General features: G+C 60.7%; 1 protein-coding gene across 9 annotated transcripts; it reads left to right on the top strand.

Moving 5' to 3' along the window:
- The first annotated feature begins 345 nt into the window (after positions 1-345).
- Positions 346-13,386, top strand: SEMA3B (semaphorin 3B). Of its 9 annotated transcripts, none has more exons than XM_081245591.1 (19): positions 3,246-4,157; positions 4,774-4,932; positions 6,444-6,630; positions 7,311-7,468; positions 7,629-7,691; positions 8,097-8,216; positions 8,296-8,389; positions 8,593-8,712; positions 9,645-9,790; positions 9,886-9,997; positions 10,100-10,169; positions 10,252-10,393; positions 10,754-10,973; positions 11,234-11,325; positions 11,402-11,443; positions 11,681-11,838; positions 11,935-11,990; positions 12,083-12,222; positions 12,582-13,386. In XM_081245591.1, exons 3-19 carry the CDS (start codon positions 6,522-6,524, stop codon positions 12,981-12,983), a joined length of 2,244 nt encoding a protein of 747 aa, XP_081101717.1. In that variant the 5' UTR covers positions 3,246-4,157; positions 4,774-4,932; positions 6,444-6,521; the 3' UTR covers positions 12,984-13,386. The 9 variants fall into 9 exon arrangements, with proteins under 9 accessions (XP_081101715.1, XP_081101714.1, XP_081101716.1 ...); XM_081245587.1 differs by having other exon boundaries at positions 3,384-3,483; positions 4,813-4,932; positions 10,249-10,393; positions 12,582-13,385; XM_081245586.1 differs by having other exon boundaries at positions 3,397-3,483; positions 10,249-10,393; positions 12,582-13,385.
- The last annotated feature ends 216 nt before the right edge of the window (positions 13,387-13,602 follow it).

Below are 13,602 nucleotides of genomic sequence, written 5' to 3'. Positions count from 1 at the left end.
CTGACCCCAATCCTTGGGTCTGTTGCCCTCTAGGGGACCTCATCCCTGCCGTGAGGCTGTGCATTCCCCCAAGTCTGTCCCCCGCCGCCTTTAAAAAAAATTAATTAATTTTATTTATTTATTTTTGGCTGCATTGGTTCTTAGTTGCTGTGTGTGGGCTTCTCATTGCGGTGGCTTCTCTTGTTGCGGAGCATGGGCTCTAGGCACGCGGGCTTCCGTAGTTGTGGTGCGCGGGCTCTAGAGCGCAGGCTCCGTAGCTGTGGCACACGGGCTTAGTTGTTCTATGGCATGTGGGATCTTCCCGGACCAGGGCTCAAACCTGTGTCCCCTGCATTTGCAGGCGGATTCTTAACCACTGCACCACCAGGGAAGCGCCCCTGCCAAGTCCCCCTTGAACCCCCAAAGTGGAAGCCAGCTCCCAGCACACCCCCAAGGAGAGCCTCAAGCCAGCTGAGGTATGCGTGCAGCTGTGTGCCCCCAAGTATGTCCATGCCTGCCAGCCAATCAGCTCCTCAGTTAACCACACAGCGAAGGGCACTGGTATCCAAGGGGGCAGGGGTCAAGGCCATGGATCTCTTTCTTTTCCCTGCTTTGGTTTCCCCCTTACAGGAGACTTGACCTCACAGGTGATCTTATTTAGGAGAAAAATCGGTTTGACATTCTTTGGCATTTACTCTGTTTTCTGACCTCATTGTGGGTGGAGGGAGTCAAGGCCTGAGTGACTGAATCCTGAAGGGGCCTGAAGTCTCTCTTCTCCCTCAACCCCCCATCCTCACCCAGGTTCAGCAGGCCCAGGAAGGTGGCAGGGCTTCCTGCGGGCACTGTATTCTCGCTTCCCTGTGCCTGGGGCCCCCAAGGGATGGTGGCTGCTGGGGAACCCAGAGCCCTGAAGAGAGGCTTGGACCTGGTGTTATAAGCACCTGGGGCTTCACAGAGAAAAGTGGGTAGTGGGTGATGAGGAAAAGTCCAGCAGGTGGCAAAAGGGCAGAGGGCACAGCCCAAGCTAAGTCCTAGCAAAGGAACAGCTGCCACCTCCCAGAGATGGGGTAGCTGGAGCGCTGGCAGGGTTAGCCAGGGCCGAGCCAGGGAGGGGTGTGTGAATGCCTGGCTAAGAGCCTGGGATGTCCCCGGGATTCAGCAAGTTCTCTGAGTGAGGAGCTGGGGAGGCAGGGTACTGCAGAGGGGAGGCACTGGGAGGAGGACTGGCAGAAGGACCACGGGGACCCCCAGGCTGGGTACCTGGGGAAGGGGTCAGGCTTCAAGCTGCAGGGAAAGGAGCTGGGGCCTTGTTCTATCTTAAAGGAGACAGAAGTCCTCCCTGAGTTGGGGGCTCTCTGGAGGGAGGAGGGTGTGGGCTTGGGCACTGCTGGGGGTGGGTTGGAGATCTGTGGAGTAAGAAGACTGAGGAATCCCCAGTGGCTGGGGAGAGAAGGAGGTTCAGGTGGAGGGTCAGGGTGTTGTGCTGGGGGCTGGGCTTGTGGCGGGGTGGGGAGGGGGAGGGAAGGGGGCAGGAGGGGAGTCAAGCCTGGGAAAGGGCCCCGTGAAGCTGGGCTGGAAGAGGCAGAAGTGACTCCCTCGAGGCCTCCAGGCCTGCATGCCACAGGATGCCCAGCGCTGAGATGGCAACTGGAGTGCACACCTGTGTACCCCACAGTGTGCCAGACCTGCCCGGCCCACCATTTACAATGGCAGGGCAAGTGAGGAGAGTGATCTGAGAGGTTCAGTCTCCCCCTAGGGACACACAGCTGGTGAGCAGCAGTCAGGATTCAACCCCACCCCCTCTGGCTACTGGGGGGGTGGATTCTTGGGGCGGGCTCTGGTCTGCCCTCCCAGAGCATCCCGAGCCCCCAGCCAGTACTCCTGGGAGTCTCTCCCCCCGACTAGTAAGGGAATGTAGCATTTATGTTAATGTATGTTAATGAGTAGACGGTGCCTCCGGAGTCTACTTTGCCGCATTCCTGGCAACTCCTCCCCCCCTCCCCCAGGCAATGGAGAAGGAGGGGAGAGGGAGGCCCCACCCCCAGGCCCCTCTTCCCCCACCACCGTTGGGCAACGAAGAAAACAGAAGTGAGTGAAGAGCTGTGATGTGGCTGGTGGGGGGGGCTCCCCCATCGCGGAGGGGCTGACCTCAGCCAGGGAGGAATGTGCAGGAGGCGGAGGGCTGGGGCGGAGCGGGTGGGGGTAGGGCCCCAGCTAGAGGCCCAGGGTTCCGGGCGGCCCCTCCCTCAGCCCCTCCACCTCAGCTCTGACTTGGCCCTCAGAAGGGAGCAGGCAAAGAAGGAGGGGAGGAGCTCATCTTTCCAAAAAGGTGGGCTGGGGGTCCTCGGGGAGCCTGGAAACCAGGTGGGGGGTGGATGAGGGAAATGCCAGAAAGACCCTTCCCAGGAGATCCCCTGGAGTGGGTAGCAGATTGTCAGGGAAGTTAGGCCTCAGCTGGGCTTTCCAGGGCCCACTTTCCACCGCTTCCCTCCCCCCATGCCTAAGTCCTCAGGGTAGCACGTCCTAGTACCCACGTGACCGGAAGAGGGAAAGGTCGAGACTTTGGAGCCACCGGCCCTGATGGCTAAAGCAGGTGTGAGTGGGGAGCCAAGGCCCAACCCAGCCCAGGCTGGGCACTGGGAGTGTTGGCTGTAGCCTTCCTCAAATGGATGTCTCACCCCAGCCCAGCCGCACCACCCAGAGTCCAGGCAGGGTGCAAGGGGCAGGCCCAGCTGGCGATGAGGGCTGGGGAGCCAGGTGCTGGGACTTGGCACAATCCACTTATTTCCAGAAGGAAAAACCAAGGCCTTGGCAGGCTGTGCCACTGATAGGCAGCACCAGAGACCCAAGCTGCCTCCCCTGGTTTGTTCCGTTCTGTCGAGACCCAGGCCCAGGCTGCATGATTCCAGAATCCTTGGGGACTTCCAGAGCCCAGTGTGACCCACAGCCAGTGACCCTGCCCCTAGAGGGCTGCCTGCATAAGTTTCCTACCCAGGGTCTGCATACACTGGGACCTGGGGCTGATGAGCAGAAAGGAGACCTTGTGGGGATGGGGACAACTTGAGATCCCACTCCTGGGGATCTCCCTTCCTGCTCCAGAGAGGGGGACACATCTGGAAGTGGGAAGGCAATGCCAAGGGCTCAGGTGGGCCAGGAACAGCCCATTCCCTTCGGCTGGGGGTTGAGTCCCAGGGTGTTGGACAGATGGTGGGGGGTCCTGGTCCCATTTTCCAGTATGGACACTGGGTTGGGGGTGGGGATGAAACAGAGGCTGGGACCTGGGCCTGAAGAAATAAAAGCAGTGGGGGCAAGTAGGGGGTACCGTGCAGTTGGGTAGGGACCTCAAAGGCATTTGCTGATCTTGGCTGCTTGGGTGGAAAATTGTAAACAGCCAAAGAATTTTGTTTGCTTGCATGAGGCCAGGGGACGCTGCCCAGGTCCAAGGCAAAAGAGCCTGGGAGGAGGGAGAGGCCACATCCTGGAAGCCCAGGAGCTCAGGCAGGGGTATGTCACCCCCACTCCCCCTCCTGAAGGCCCCTGGTCCTCCCACTAACCCCCACCCTTCACCTGCCCACCAGCCAGCCAGGCTGGGCCAGAAACACCAGGCCTGAGGTTCAGGAAAGAGGGGCATGGCCCCACCCTGGATGGGCACAGACACTTCTACTCCAGGGACTTGGCAGGAGATGGGCAGCAGAACCATGCACACTTGAAGTGCCCACATGGCCTCCCTCACAGACCCCTGAGGAGCTGCTGATAGCCTTGGGGAGGATGTAGGAGGATGCATTTTGGGGGGATTGAGGGGTAGAAGCCCACCCTCAAGCCCTGGTGTGTTCACCCAGGTGGACCTGAGGGCCCCTCTTGACCATTGTCAACATTCAACCCCTCCAAGGAAGTAGCCCTGGCAGTACAAACAGGGTGTGTCCACCAGACTCACCTTTAGGCCAAGACCCCAGACCCTTCCCAACTGAGGCACTGAGGTGTAGGAGCCCCATCCTATCCTTGAAGCCCCCTTGGGTACCTCACTCTGTGTTTGGTGGGGCAGTTCCTCCCACCCTCAACCTTGGAAGAAAGACTGGAGTTCATGGAGATGGCATAGAATGCCCCTCACCTCCCAGCAGAGACATGGGACCAACGGTCATGACGGGTCTCTGGATGGTCCCACACCCTGCAGTGCAGAAGTGAGACTTGCCGCCTGCCTCCCTGCCCTGCCTGCCCCTCTGGCCCTCTTCTCCCGCCCCAGACTGGCTGTCATCAAAGCCACTGCCAGCCAGGTGGCAGAAGTACTAAGTGGCCCAAGCCCTAAGGAAGGACTGGGGCAGGGTCTTGGGGGCCCATCAAACCTCCACTTGAGAACCCCCTCTCCGACCTCTGACCCTGACCGGCCCTTCCCAGCTGGCTCCTGGGGACTGAGGTGGCAGCTGAGCCCCTCATTACCCACCTCCAGCTCCCCAGCTATGGAGGGACAAGTGAAGAAACGAGTCCCTGGGGGTGCCCCGTCTGACCAATCCCTCTGCCAGAGCTGCCTGGGGCTAGGGGGTCTCTATTGCTTCTTCCTTATTTGCCTTGACTGCCGGCCCCGCTTCCAGGACCGCTGCGTGGGGCATCCTGTTGCTCTGAAGCCCTACGGGGGAGGGGTCGGCCCTTACCCGCCCCTCCCTTGTGCCCGCTCCGCTCTGGCCACCAACTCCAGCCGGTCCGGCTGCCTGCCCAGTCACCCGATCCGCCCCGTAAACTTGACGGCGGGGCGCGGCTGGCTTGGTGGGGGCGGGGGCTTCTCCTTAAAGGAGCCGTCAGAGGGTGCCCTGGGGCCCCTCGGCTTCTCCCCTTCTGCAGGGTGAGAAGGGGCCAGGGTGAGGAGCCGCTGATGCCGGAGCTCTCGGTGGAGTGTGGGAAGGCAACCTGGTGTTTTGTGACGTCGCAGACCTCACGGGCCTAGAAGAGGCAGCGGCAAGTGTCAGTGGAAGGAAGGAGGGAGGTGGGAGTCCTAGGGTGGGAGGGGTCTGGAAGCGGCAGAGCTAGGCGGGGGTTTGGGGAGAGCAGTCTGGAACGTGCCCCGGCAGCTGTGCCCCTTGCTTCAATGCGCCCCAGGACCTAGCCCCACGCCAGGGCTACTGTGCCCAGCACCTGCCCAGCCAACTTCTGGGAAGGAGGGTGGGCATTGCAGCCAGAGCCTGGCCCCATCTGAGAGGTCCAGGGAAGGGCTCTGGCTCAGAGAAGTGGAGGGTCTCAAAGACGGGGAAACCCTGAGGGCGAAGACGGGATGGAGAGGCTCAGGGAGTCTCTGGAGGCTGGAGAGGAAAGGGCAGCTCACCCGAGCTGGGGGTGAGAATCTGCTTCAGGCCCTTGGCTCTCCCCACTTGATTCCTCTTGGGTCTGAAGTCTGAGCTCACAGAATTTCTGTGTGTGACCAGCCCCTCCCACCCTCTGGGGTGGGGAGAGAGAGGTCAAGCAAAAAGCTGGGGCTGCTGGATCCAAGTGGGAGCAGCTCCCAAATCAGAAACTGAGGTGTCTGCCCAGCCCTGGGTCTCCCGGCTGCACTTCTCCCTCTGAGAAGTGGGTTTCCGGAGTGTCTCAGAGTTGAAGGCAGTGACTGACGCTGCAGTTATAATTTGCTCACCTGCATGTCCAGAGAGACTCATACACTTGTGCACAAACACATACACACACGTGCAACACAAACACATATGTACTTACAAAGTGTACACACCCCCAGACATGTACACACTGTGTAGACATGCATACAATGCTGTGTGTGCGCACATGCATGCCACACCTACGTGTGTAATACAACACACATGCCACATGGTTTCACATAGATATGTACACATAAGCCTGCATACACACTACACACACACATACACACTGCAAAATACAGATACACAAAGGGATCCATAGAAGCACATTCACACTCACAGACGCCCACACCATTGGCTCCAGCTCCAAATGTGCTTCTGTTCCTCTGTGGGCCCGTGGGTGCACAGCTACCTCCAGAGGGCTGACCCCCCTCCTGTTACCGTCACGCCCATGACTGTCTTGTTTTGCTCATTGCACTTGGCACCACCGCAATGACTGCACCAACCTGAGTCCTCGTTGGTACTCTGCCCCCTCCTGCAGGAGGACCTTGTCTGTGTGCCCCACTGCCCCCAGCCCCAGTCCCAGGCTGGCATGACGTAGGCACGCAGAGTTTGTGAATTAATGCCTGTGAGTGTGTGTACAGGAGGGCGGGTTACTGGGGAGGGTGACGTGGTGGGGCAGGCGCCTGCCAGTATGGGGTTGACCCCGATGGTGTGCCCAGCGTGGGTGTGTCTGTGATTGTGGCCAGGCAGGGCACCCTCCAAGGGAGAGGAGGGCTTGCAAGTGGAATGCGACCCCCCAGCCTCTTTCCCCTAGGGGCTGTAATCTGATCCCTGGGGACTCCCCCCAGCCTCCCTCCCTCGCTCTCGCTGCAGCTCCTTCTCTTCCAGATCCCGGGGCAGAGTCCAGGGTGGCTCAAGGCTCCTCCACACACGCCCGCTGAACCCTGAGCTCCCTGAGCTGCAGGGATGGGGCGGGCTGAGGCCGCCGCCATGATCCCAGGCCTGACTCTGCTCTGGGTGGCAGTGCTGGGGGGTGCTGCCCCCAGCACGCCACGCCTTCGCCTCTCCTTCCAAGGTAGGTGCACCTGGCAGGCGGGAGGGCCCACCTCAGGGTGGGCAGGAAAGGGGCCCAGTGTGGGTAGGGGGCATTGTGTTTGCTGTTGCACTGTGTGTGTGCCACCGGCTGGGTTGGATTGGGGGCACGCTCAGGTCATCTCCAATTAACCCTTTCCTGGCCTCAGTCCCCAAGCTCTCTGCCCACATTCTCCTCATGCTTTCCCAGGAAGCATGGCAACAGATCCTGCCTCTGTTCCATCCCCTGCTCCCAGGGAAGTTGAGGTGTGGGGACCATTAGAGCCCCCTTCCCACACCCCCTACACAGGGTGGTTACTAGGCAGTGGCATCATACTGAACCTAGGCTGGTGGCAGAGAACCCTCAGCCTGACTTTGGGGTTGGGGTTCTGGCTGTCCCAACATGCAGGCCTACCCCAGAGCCCTTGCCTCCCTGTGTGCTCGCCTGGAGACACTACTTGTCTGAGGTTGCCCTAGAAGCTCCATCTGCTTCCCCCATGGGGGCAGGGTTGGGCTGCACTGCCCACCCTGGAAGCTCTGCCCCTGGGTGGGCCTGTCCCCCTGAGTGTAAACTCACACGCGTGTAAATTCACATGTGTGTGGGCCAGGTCACATGTACAACCTTGGCCTGGGAGAAGCTTCTAGCATGACTGGTGAATCCTCAGTGGTGTCCCCACCCCACAGAGCTCCAGGCCCAGCACGGTCTCCGGACCTTCAGGCTGGAGAGGACCTGCTGCTACGAAGCTTTGCTGCTGGATGAGGAGCGTGGGCGCCTGTTTGTGGGCGCCGAGAACCATGTGGCCTCCCTCAGCCTGGACAACATTAGCAAGCGGGCCAAGAAGGTGCCAGGGACCCCCAGCCTCAGCACTGCCCCGGGAAAGAGCCCCGGGACCCCACTCCAGGCTTCCTGGAGGATGGGCCCCCTGAGTGGACGACACCCTCAGCATAGAGAACATCCTGGATTCCCTGACCTGTGTTCTCCCTCCCCGACCCTCCCCATAGCTGGCCTGGCCGGCCCCTGTGGAATGGCGAGAGGAGTGCAACTGGGCAGGGAAGGACATTGGCGTGAGTGTTGGCTGCCTGGGTGGGAGTGGGGAGGGTCAGCCCCTCACTCTAGAGATGGGCAGTGCTAAAACAGAGGCCTGCCTGTTCTGGCTATGATGGGGGCAGGAGGGTTGAGGTGGCTGAAGTCCAGAGGTAGTGAGTCAGGGTGGGGGCTATGTGATTCTTCTTGGAGGCCTCTGCGTCATGGGGGGGCAATGCAGACATGCTTCCCAATGAACCCATTCTGGTGAGAGGTGAGCCGGGCTGGTCACCAAGGGCACCTGAGTCCCTAGAGCCCATGTTAGTACTTGCCTGGGCTAATGCAGAAAAGAAGGGGTGGGAGTGCCACTGGTGAGCTGGGAGCCCTTAAGGCCACCTCCCTGGGGGAGGCCTCATTGTTCCTGCCCCTGCCCGCGTGCGCGCTAGACTGAGTGCATGAACTTCGTGAAGTTGCTGCATGCCTACAACCGCACCCACTTGCTGGCCTGTGGCACAGGGGCCTTCCACCCAACCTGTGCATTTGTGGAGGTGGGCCAGTGGCTGGAGGTAAGGCCAGGTCTGGTCAGGGAGGGAGGTTGGGAGGGTAAGGAAGGGCCTACAGTAACAACTCCCCCCTGCCTCCCAGGAGCCCATGCTCCGGCTGGACCTTCGAAGGCTAGAGGATGGCAAGGGCAAGAGTCCTTATGACCCCAGGCATCGGGCTGCCTCCGTGCTGGTGGGTGAGTCCAAAGGCTGGGGCCCCAAGAGAGCTCCTGGAGCCCCTCAGAGACTCTAGCATCTCACAAAGTCCCAAGACCCTCCCTAGAGCCCCAGGGATCCCCCATAGCCTCACTGACTCCCCAAGAGCCCCCAGAGCTCCATAGTGCCCCCAACCCACCACAAGAGCCTTTGGTTTCACTAAGCAGCCTTGCCATGTCTACAGGGGAAGAGTTGTACTCGGGAGTAGCCGCAGACCTCATGGGCCGGGACTTTACCATCTTCCGCAGCTTGGGTCAGCGTCCAAGTCTCCGAACGGAACCACACGATTCCCGCTGGCTCAACGGTGAAAGACTGGTGGGACTGTTGCGGGGGGGCCCTCATCTCCAACAGAGCAGGTGCTGAGTAAGGCCCATAAAGGGAGTGAGCAGTGAGTGCTCACCAGGTAGCTACCCTGGGTCAAGCCCTGCACTAGGCACTGGGTCACAGGATGGACAAGATAGGTATGGCCCATGTCCTCTTTGAGTTCACAGACCTCAGAACGAATACACAATAAGATCAGTTCCAATGGCCAGGAGATATAATGAGAGAATGGAGAGGAAGGGAAAAGGAGACTAGGCAGCAGTGGTGGTGGTGGGAGGGTTGGGGAAAGGAAGCCACCCTGCTGAGAAAAGGTATGTGCTAATGCCCAAAACACAGCAGGATTGCGGGAGCATAAGAGCATTCCAAGCAGAGGGAATAATTAGTGCAAATACGCTGGGGGCAGGAACAAGCCAAGGAACAGACTCATGAAGGGAGCAATGATAAGGGGTCTGGACTGTCAGCACAGGGTAGGGCCAGGGTAGATTATTCTAAGAGTGATGAGACCCAGCCAAGTATTTGAAGCAGGAGTGGGGGCATCTACTTCCTGCTAGAGAGGAAGATTCATGAGTGAAGGTAAAACCAGATACCCCATATCCCTCCTTTTTTGGCCCACTGGCATAGAGAACTGCCAGGGGAGAGGCGAGAGGCCCACCACTGGCCAGGGTCCGCCTGCCTGTGGGCCCAGGTAGCCATGGTCTCTGCTGCCCTCTCGTGGTTTCTTCTTGACTCACAGGCCCTCTTCCTTTCGATTGTGTCCTCTGGGAGCACCATCTGAACTTGGTCCCAGAGGCTGGGTGGTCAGCTGCTGCCCTGAGGGCTTCTGCCAGCACGAAAGAAAGGGGAGGCAGTGCCTGGGCCTCCTAGCAGGGGGCAGGGCCAGGACCTTGCTGACCCCACGCCTCCTGCTGTGGTCAGAGCCCAAGTTCATCAAGGTCTTTTGGATCCCGGAGAGTGAGAACCCAGACGACGACAAGATCTACTTTTTCTTCCGTGAGTCGGCAGTGGAGGCCACCCCGGCCCTGGGACGCCTGTCTGTGTCCCGCGTTGGCCAGATCTGCAGGGTGAGGAGTCCCTGGGCCACATTCGGTGATCCTGCCACCGCCCCTTTGCCTGTCTGTCGGGGCCTCGCCCTCATCCCCTCCTACTGACCCCGCAGAACGACGTGGGTGGCCAGCGCAGCCTGGTCAACAAGTGGACTACGTTCCTGAAGGCGCGGCTGGTGTGCTCAGTGCCCGGTGCTGAGGGCGATACGAACTTTGACCAGCTCCGTAAGTGCCAGGAGTGGAGGATGGGGTGTGGGGAGGGGACGCAGGGTCGCAGACCCTGAGCCTGGCTGTGCACCCTCCCCCAAGTTGGTCCCTTCCCTGCAGAGGACGTGTTCCTGCTGTCCTCGCGGGATCGCTGGACCCCGCTGCTCTATGCTGTCTTCTCCACGACCAGGTGAGGTGTGGGAGGTAGTGGGGCAAGGCTGGCTAGGCCCCACTTGAGCCCCTTACTACACTTACATCTTCACCTGCAGCAGCATCTTCCAGGGCTCCGCAGTGTGCGTGTACAGCATGAATGATGTGCGCCGGGCCTTCCTGGGACCCTTTGCACACAAGGAGGGGCCCGTGCACCAGTGGGTGTCCTACCAGGGCCGTGTCCCCTACCCCCGACCTGGCATGGTGCGTAGCCCAGGGACTCCCACCACAACCCACTTAAAGCTTCAGGGGTGGAGAACTTGGCCTGGGGTTTTCTTGGTGAATGTTGTGTCTTCTTTTTTTTATGGGTGGGAAAACATCATCTTCATTAGACAGGGCTCCTCAGGGGAAGGCCATGTTTCCCCCTCAGACCCCCAAAGGCAAGGCTGGAGTTCCTCTCTTCAGATTCCCAGGGCAGGGCTCTGTCCAACACCCGCCCCCTGTGCGTGCGCACGCGCACACACACACTCACACACGCTCCAGGTTCCGGGAGGTGTCCTGTGGAGGGCTGCCCACCAGGCCTTCATATCTACATCCTTGTCATGCCTCCTTCCCACCCCCCAGTGCCCCAGCAAGACCTTTGGCACCTTCAGTTCCACCAAGGACTTTCCTGATGATGTCATCCAGTTTGCCCGGAACCACCCCCTCATGTACAATTCGGTCCTGCCCATGGGCGGGCGCCCCCTCTTCCAACAAGTGGGTGCCGGGTACACCTTCACCCAGATCACTGCGGACCGTGTAGCAGCCGTTGACGGATACTACGACGTCCTCTTCATTGGCACAGGTCAGGGTCCTGCCATGACCACCCACAAGACCCAGCCCAGGCTCTTTGGCCTGTTAGTGGAAGCTCCCCCTGTTCAGTCCCATCTCCGTATTTTTCCGGGGGCTATGCCCCCATCTCCTCCTGCATGCTGCTCTGATTGCTCCAACCCACATTCTACACCATCCCAACCATGCAGAGGGTGGAGGCCTCAGAGGTGAGGAGACCCCTGGCCCTGGCTGTCAGGGAACACAAGGAGTCACTCACCCTTCTCATCCCTGCAGATGCTGGCACCGTGCTGAAGGTGATCTCCGTCCCCAAGGGTGGCCGGCCTAATGCTGAGGGGCTGCTCCTGGAGGAGCTGCACATGTTTGAGGTGAGGCCTAGCCCCCATTGCCTGGGGTACCCCCACCCCACGGAGCCCTGATCCCAGCACCCCTCCTCCCTCTCAGGACTCAGCTGCTGTCACCAGCATGCAAATCTCCTCCAAGAGGGTAAGTGACCAGAAGGCTTGCGGGTGGAATGGACCCAGCCTGTTCCCAGGTGCCCCCACCCCCATTCTTCTCTTGGTAATTACAAGCCCCGGTTTCGAGTACAGGCTCTGCCCTCACTAGACTGTGGGACCTGAGACCTCAGTGTTCCCTTTTGTCAAATGGGGGAAGGGATCCCTGACCTATGGGAGGCGGGCACGGGGCCAGCCTCGGTCAGCTTGGAGCCCCTTGTACCCCTAGCACCAACTGTACGTAGCCTCTCGGAGCGGGGTGGCCCAGATCCCATTGCACCGCTGCGCTGCCCACGGCCGCGCCTGTGCTGAATGCTGTCTGGCACGTGACCCTTACTGCGCCTGGGATGGGGCCGCGTGCACGCGCTTCCAGCCCAGTGCCAAGAGGTGGGTAGGATAAGGGGCGGGCTGCCTGGAGGGAGTCTTTATCCGCCCCTGGCTAAAAGAAGGGCTCACGGAGTCTCTAATGTCCCCTCTCCCCAGGAGGTTCCGACGGCAGGATGTAAGGAACGGCGACCCCAGCACACTGTGCACCGGGGGTGAGTGTCCCAGCTGCTCCCACCCGCCAACCCTTAAAGACTGCCTCACCCTGCCCTGCCTTGTCTGAATCTGACATTCCCTTTGCCCCCAGACTCATCCCATCCTGCGCTGCTGGAGCGGAAGGTGTTCGGTGTGGAGGGAGGTAGCGCCTTCCTGGAGTGTGAGCCCCGCTCGCTGCAGGCGCGCGTGGAGTGGACCTTCCAGCGCGCGGGGGAGACGGCCTACATTCAGGTGAGCCTCCCCCCACTCCCCTCCCAACCAGGCCCTTGTTCCGACTCCTACGTCTAGGAAGTGCCCGCCCTGATTAATGAGGCCCGTGGCCTGCTCCGCACATCTAGATGCTATCCAGCTCCGCCCAGTGAGTCTCCGCCCAACCAGACCCCTAACGCCCAGTTTGGCCCCTTGCCTGCACTGCGCATCCTGGTGAGGCCCCATTCCTCTAACTAGGCTTCTGACGCCCGCGCCACAGCCCAGTTCGAAGGAAGCCCCGCCCTTGCCCCGCCCACCGGGGGGTCTCTGACTCGCCCCCACGTTCAGGCGAGCCCCGCCCTGTTCCCTAAAGTCCCGCCTCACGCTGATCCGGCCTACAGGTGCCCGCAGAGGAGCGAGCCGAACGCACGATGCGGGGCCTGCTGCTTCGCTGGTTGCGGCGTGGGGACTCAGGCGTGTACCTGTGCGCAGCCGTGGAGCAGGGCTTTTCGCAGCCAATGCGTCGCCTGGCGCTGCACGTGCTGAGTGCTGCGCAGGCTGAAAGGCTGGCCCGGACCGAGGAGGCTGTGCCCGTCGCGCCGCCGGGCCCCAAGCTCTGGTACCGGGACTTCCTGCAGCTGGTGGAGCCGGGCGGCGGTGGTACGAACTCCCTGCGAATGTGTCGTCCGCAGCCCGCGCCGCGCCCACCGCCTCCCGAGTCGCGGAGGAAGGGCCGCAACCGGAGGACACACGCCCCAGAACCGCGTGCTGAGCGGGGGCCGCGCAGCGCAGCGCACTGGTGACTCGGCCGTCCCTACGCTGGGGACTGGGGAGGTGGCAGGAGCAGGGAGAGGGGGCGGTCAGACCCTGGGAAGCAGCTAGGGCCCCGGCACACAGCGGTTCCTGGTGGAGGGAAGACACCGACCCAACAGGCCCTGGCCAACAGGCAGCCATGCCGGCTTATTTATTAACAGAGAATAATCGTTGAATGCACCCCCGATAGGGGCGGCCCAGGCTGCGCACAGGGTCCAGCTGGTCAGGAGGAGGCAGAGAAGCAGGGTCCCCGAGCAACGACCTGGGTGGGGGAGGTGCCCAGAATGCCCACCCTGGGGGAAGAGCCACCTCTTTGGGCAGTGAGCAGGAAGCTGTGAACAGGCTGGGGGGGTGGGGGTGGGGGTGGGGCAGGCCGACTGTACTAATGCAATAAACATGTTATCAGCTGAAGCTGGAACGGCCCCATCAGACAGCCGGTGGTCTTAGTGTTACTGACCCAGGTTCTTGGACTGTTTAATCAATAGAAGTTGGTAAGAGACCAGATGAGAAATTCGGGTAAGGCTTTATTGGGGCTCATGCTGCAGAACAAGGGAGTGAAAATAAGCAACAGGTGCCCAACAAGCAACAGGTGCCCTTGCTTGCTTGCTG

The sequence above is a fragment of the Mesoplodon bidens genome (genome assembly GCF_964165515.1).
Source record: "Mesoplodon bidens genome assembly, chromosome: 10".
NCBI lineage: Eukaryota > Metazoa > Chordata > Mammalia > Artiodactyla > Ziphiidae > Mesoplodon > Mesoplodon bidens.
This window is presented reverse-complemented; position numbering and strand designations above follow the sequence as displayed.

Coding starts and splice junctions, on each gene's coding strand:
- SEMA3B (XM_081245589.1), top strand. CDS start 6,522: ATGGGGCGGGCTGAGGCCGCCGCCATGATCCCAGGCCTGACTCTGCTC. Junction 8,217..8,295: donor AGGTGGGCCAGTGGCTGGAG/GTAAGGCCAGGT, acceptor CCTGCCTCCCAG/GAGCCCATGCTCCGGCTGGA. Junction 11,326..11,401: donor AGGAGCTGCACATGTTTGAG/GTGAGGCCTAGC, acceptor CCTCCCTCTCAG/GACTCAGCTGCTGTCACCAG.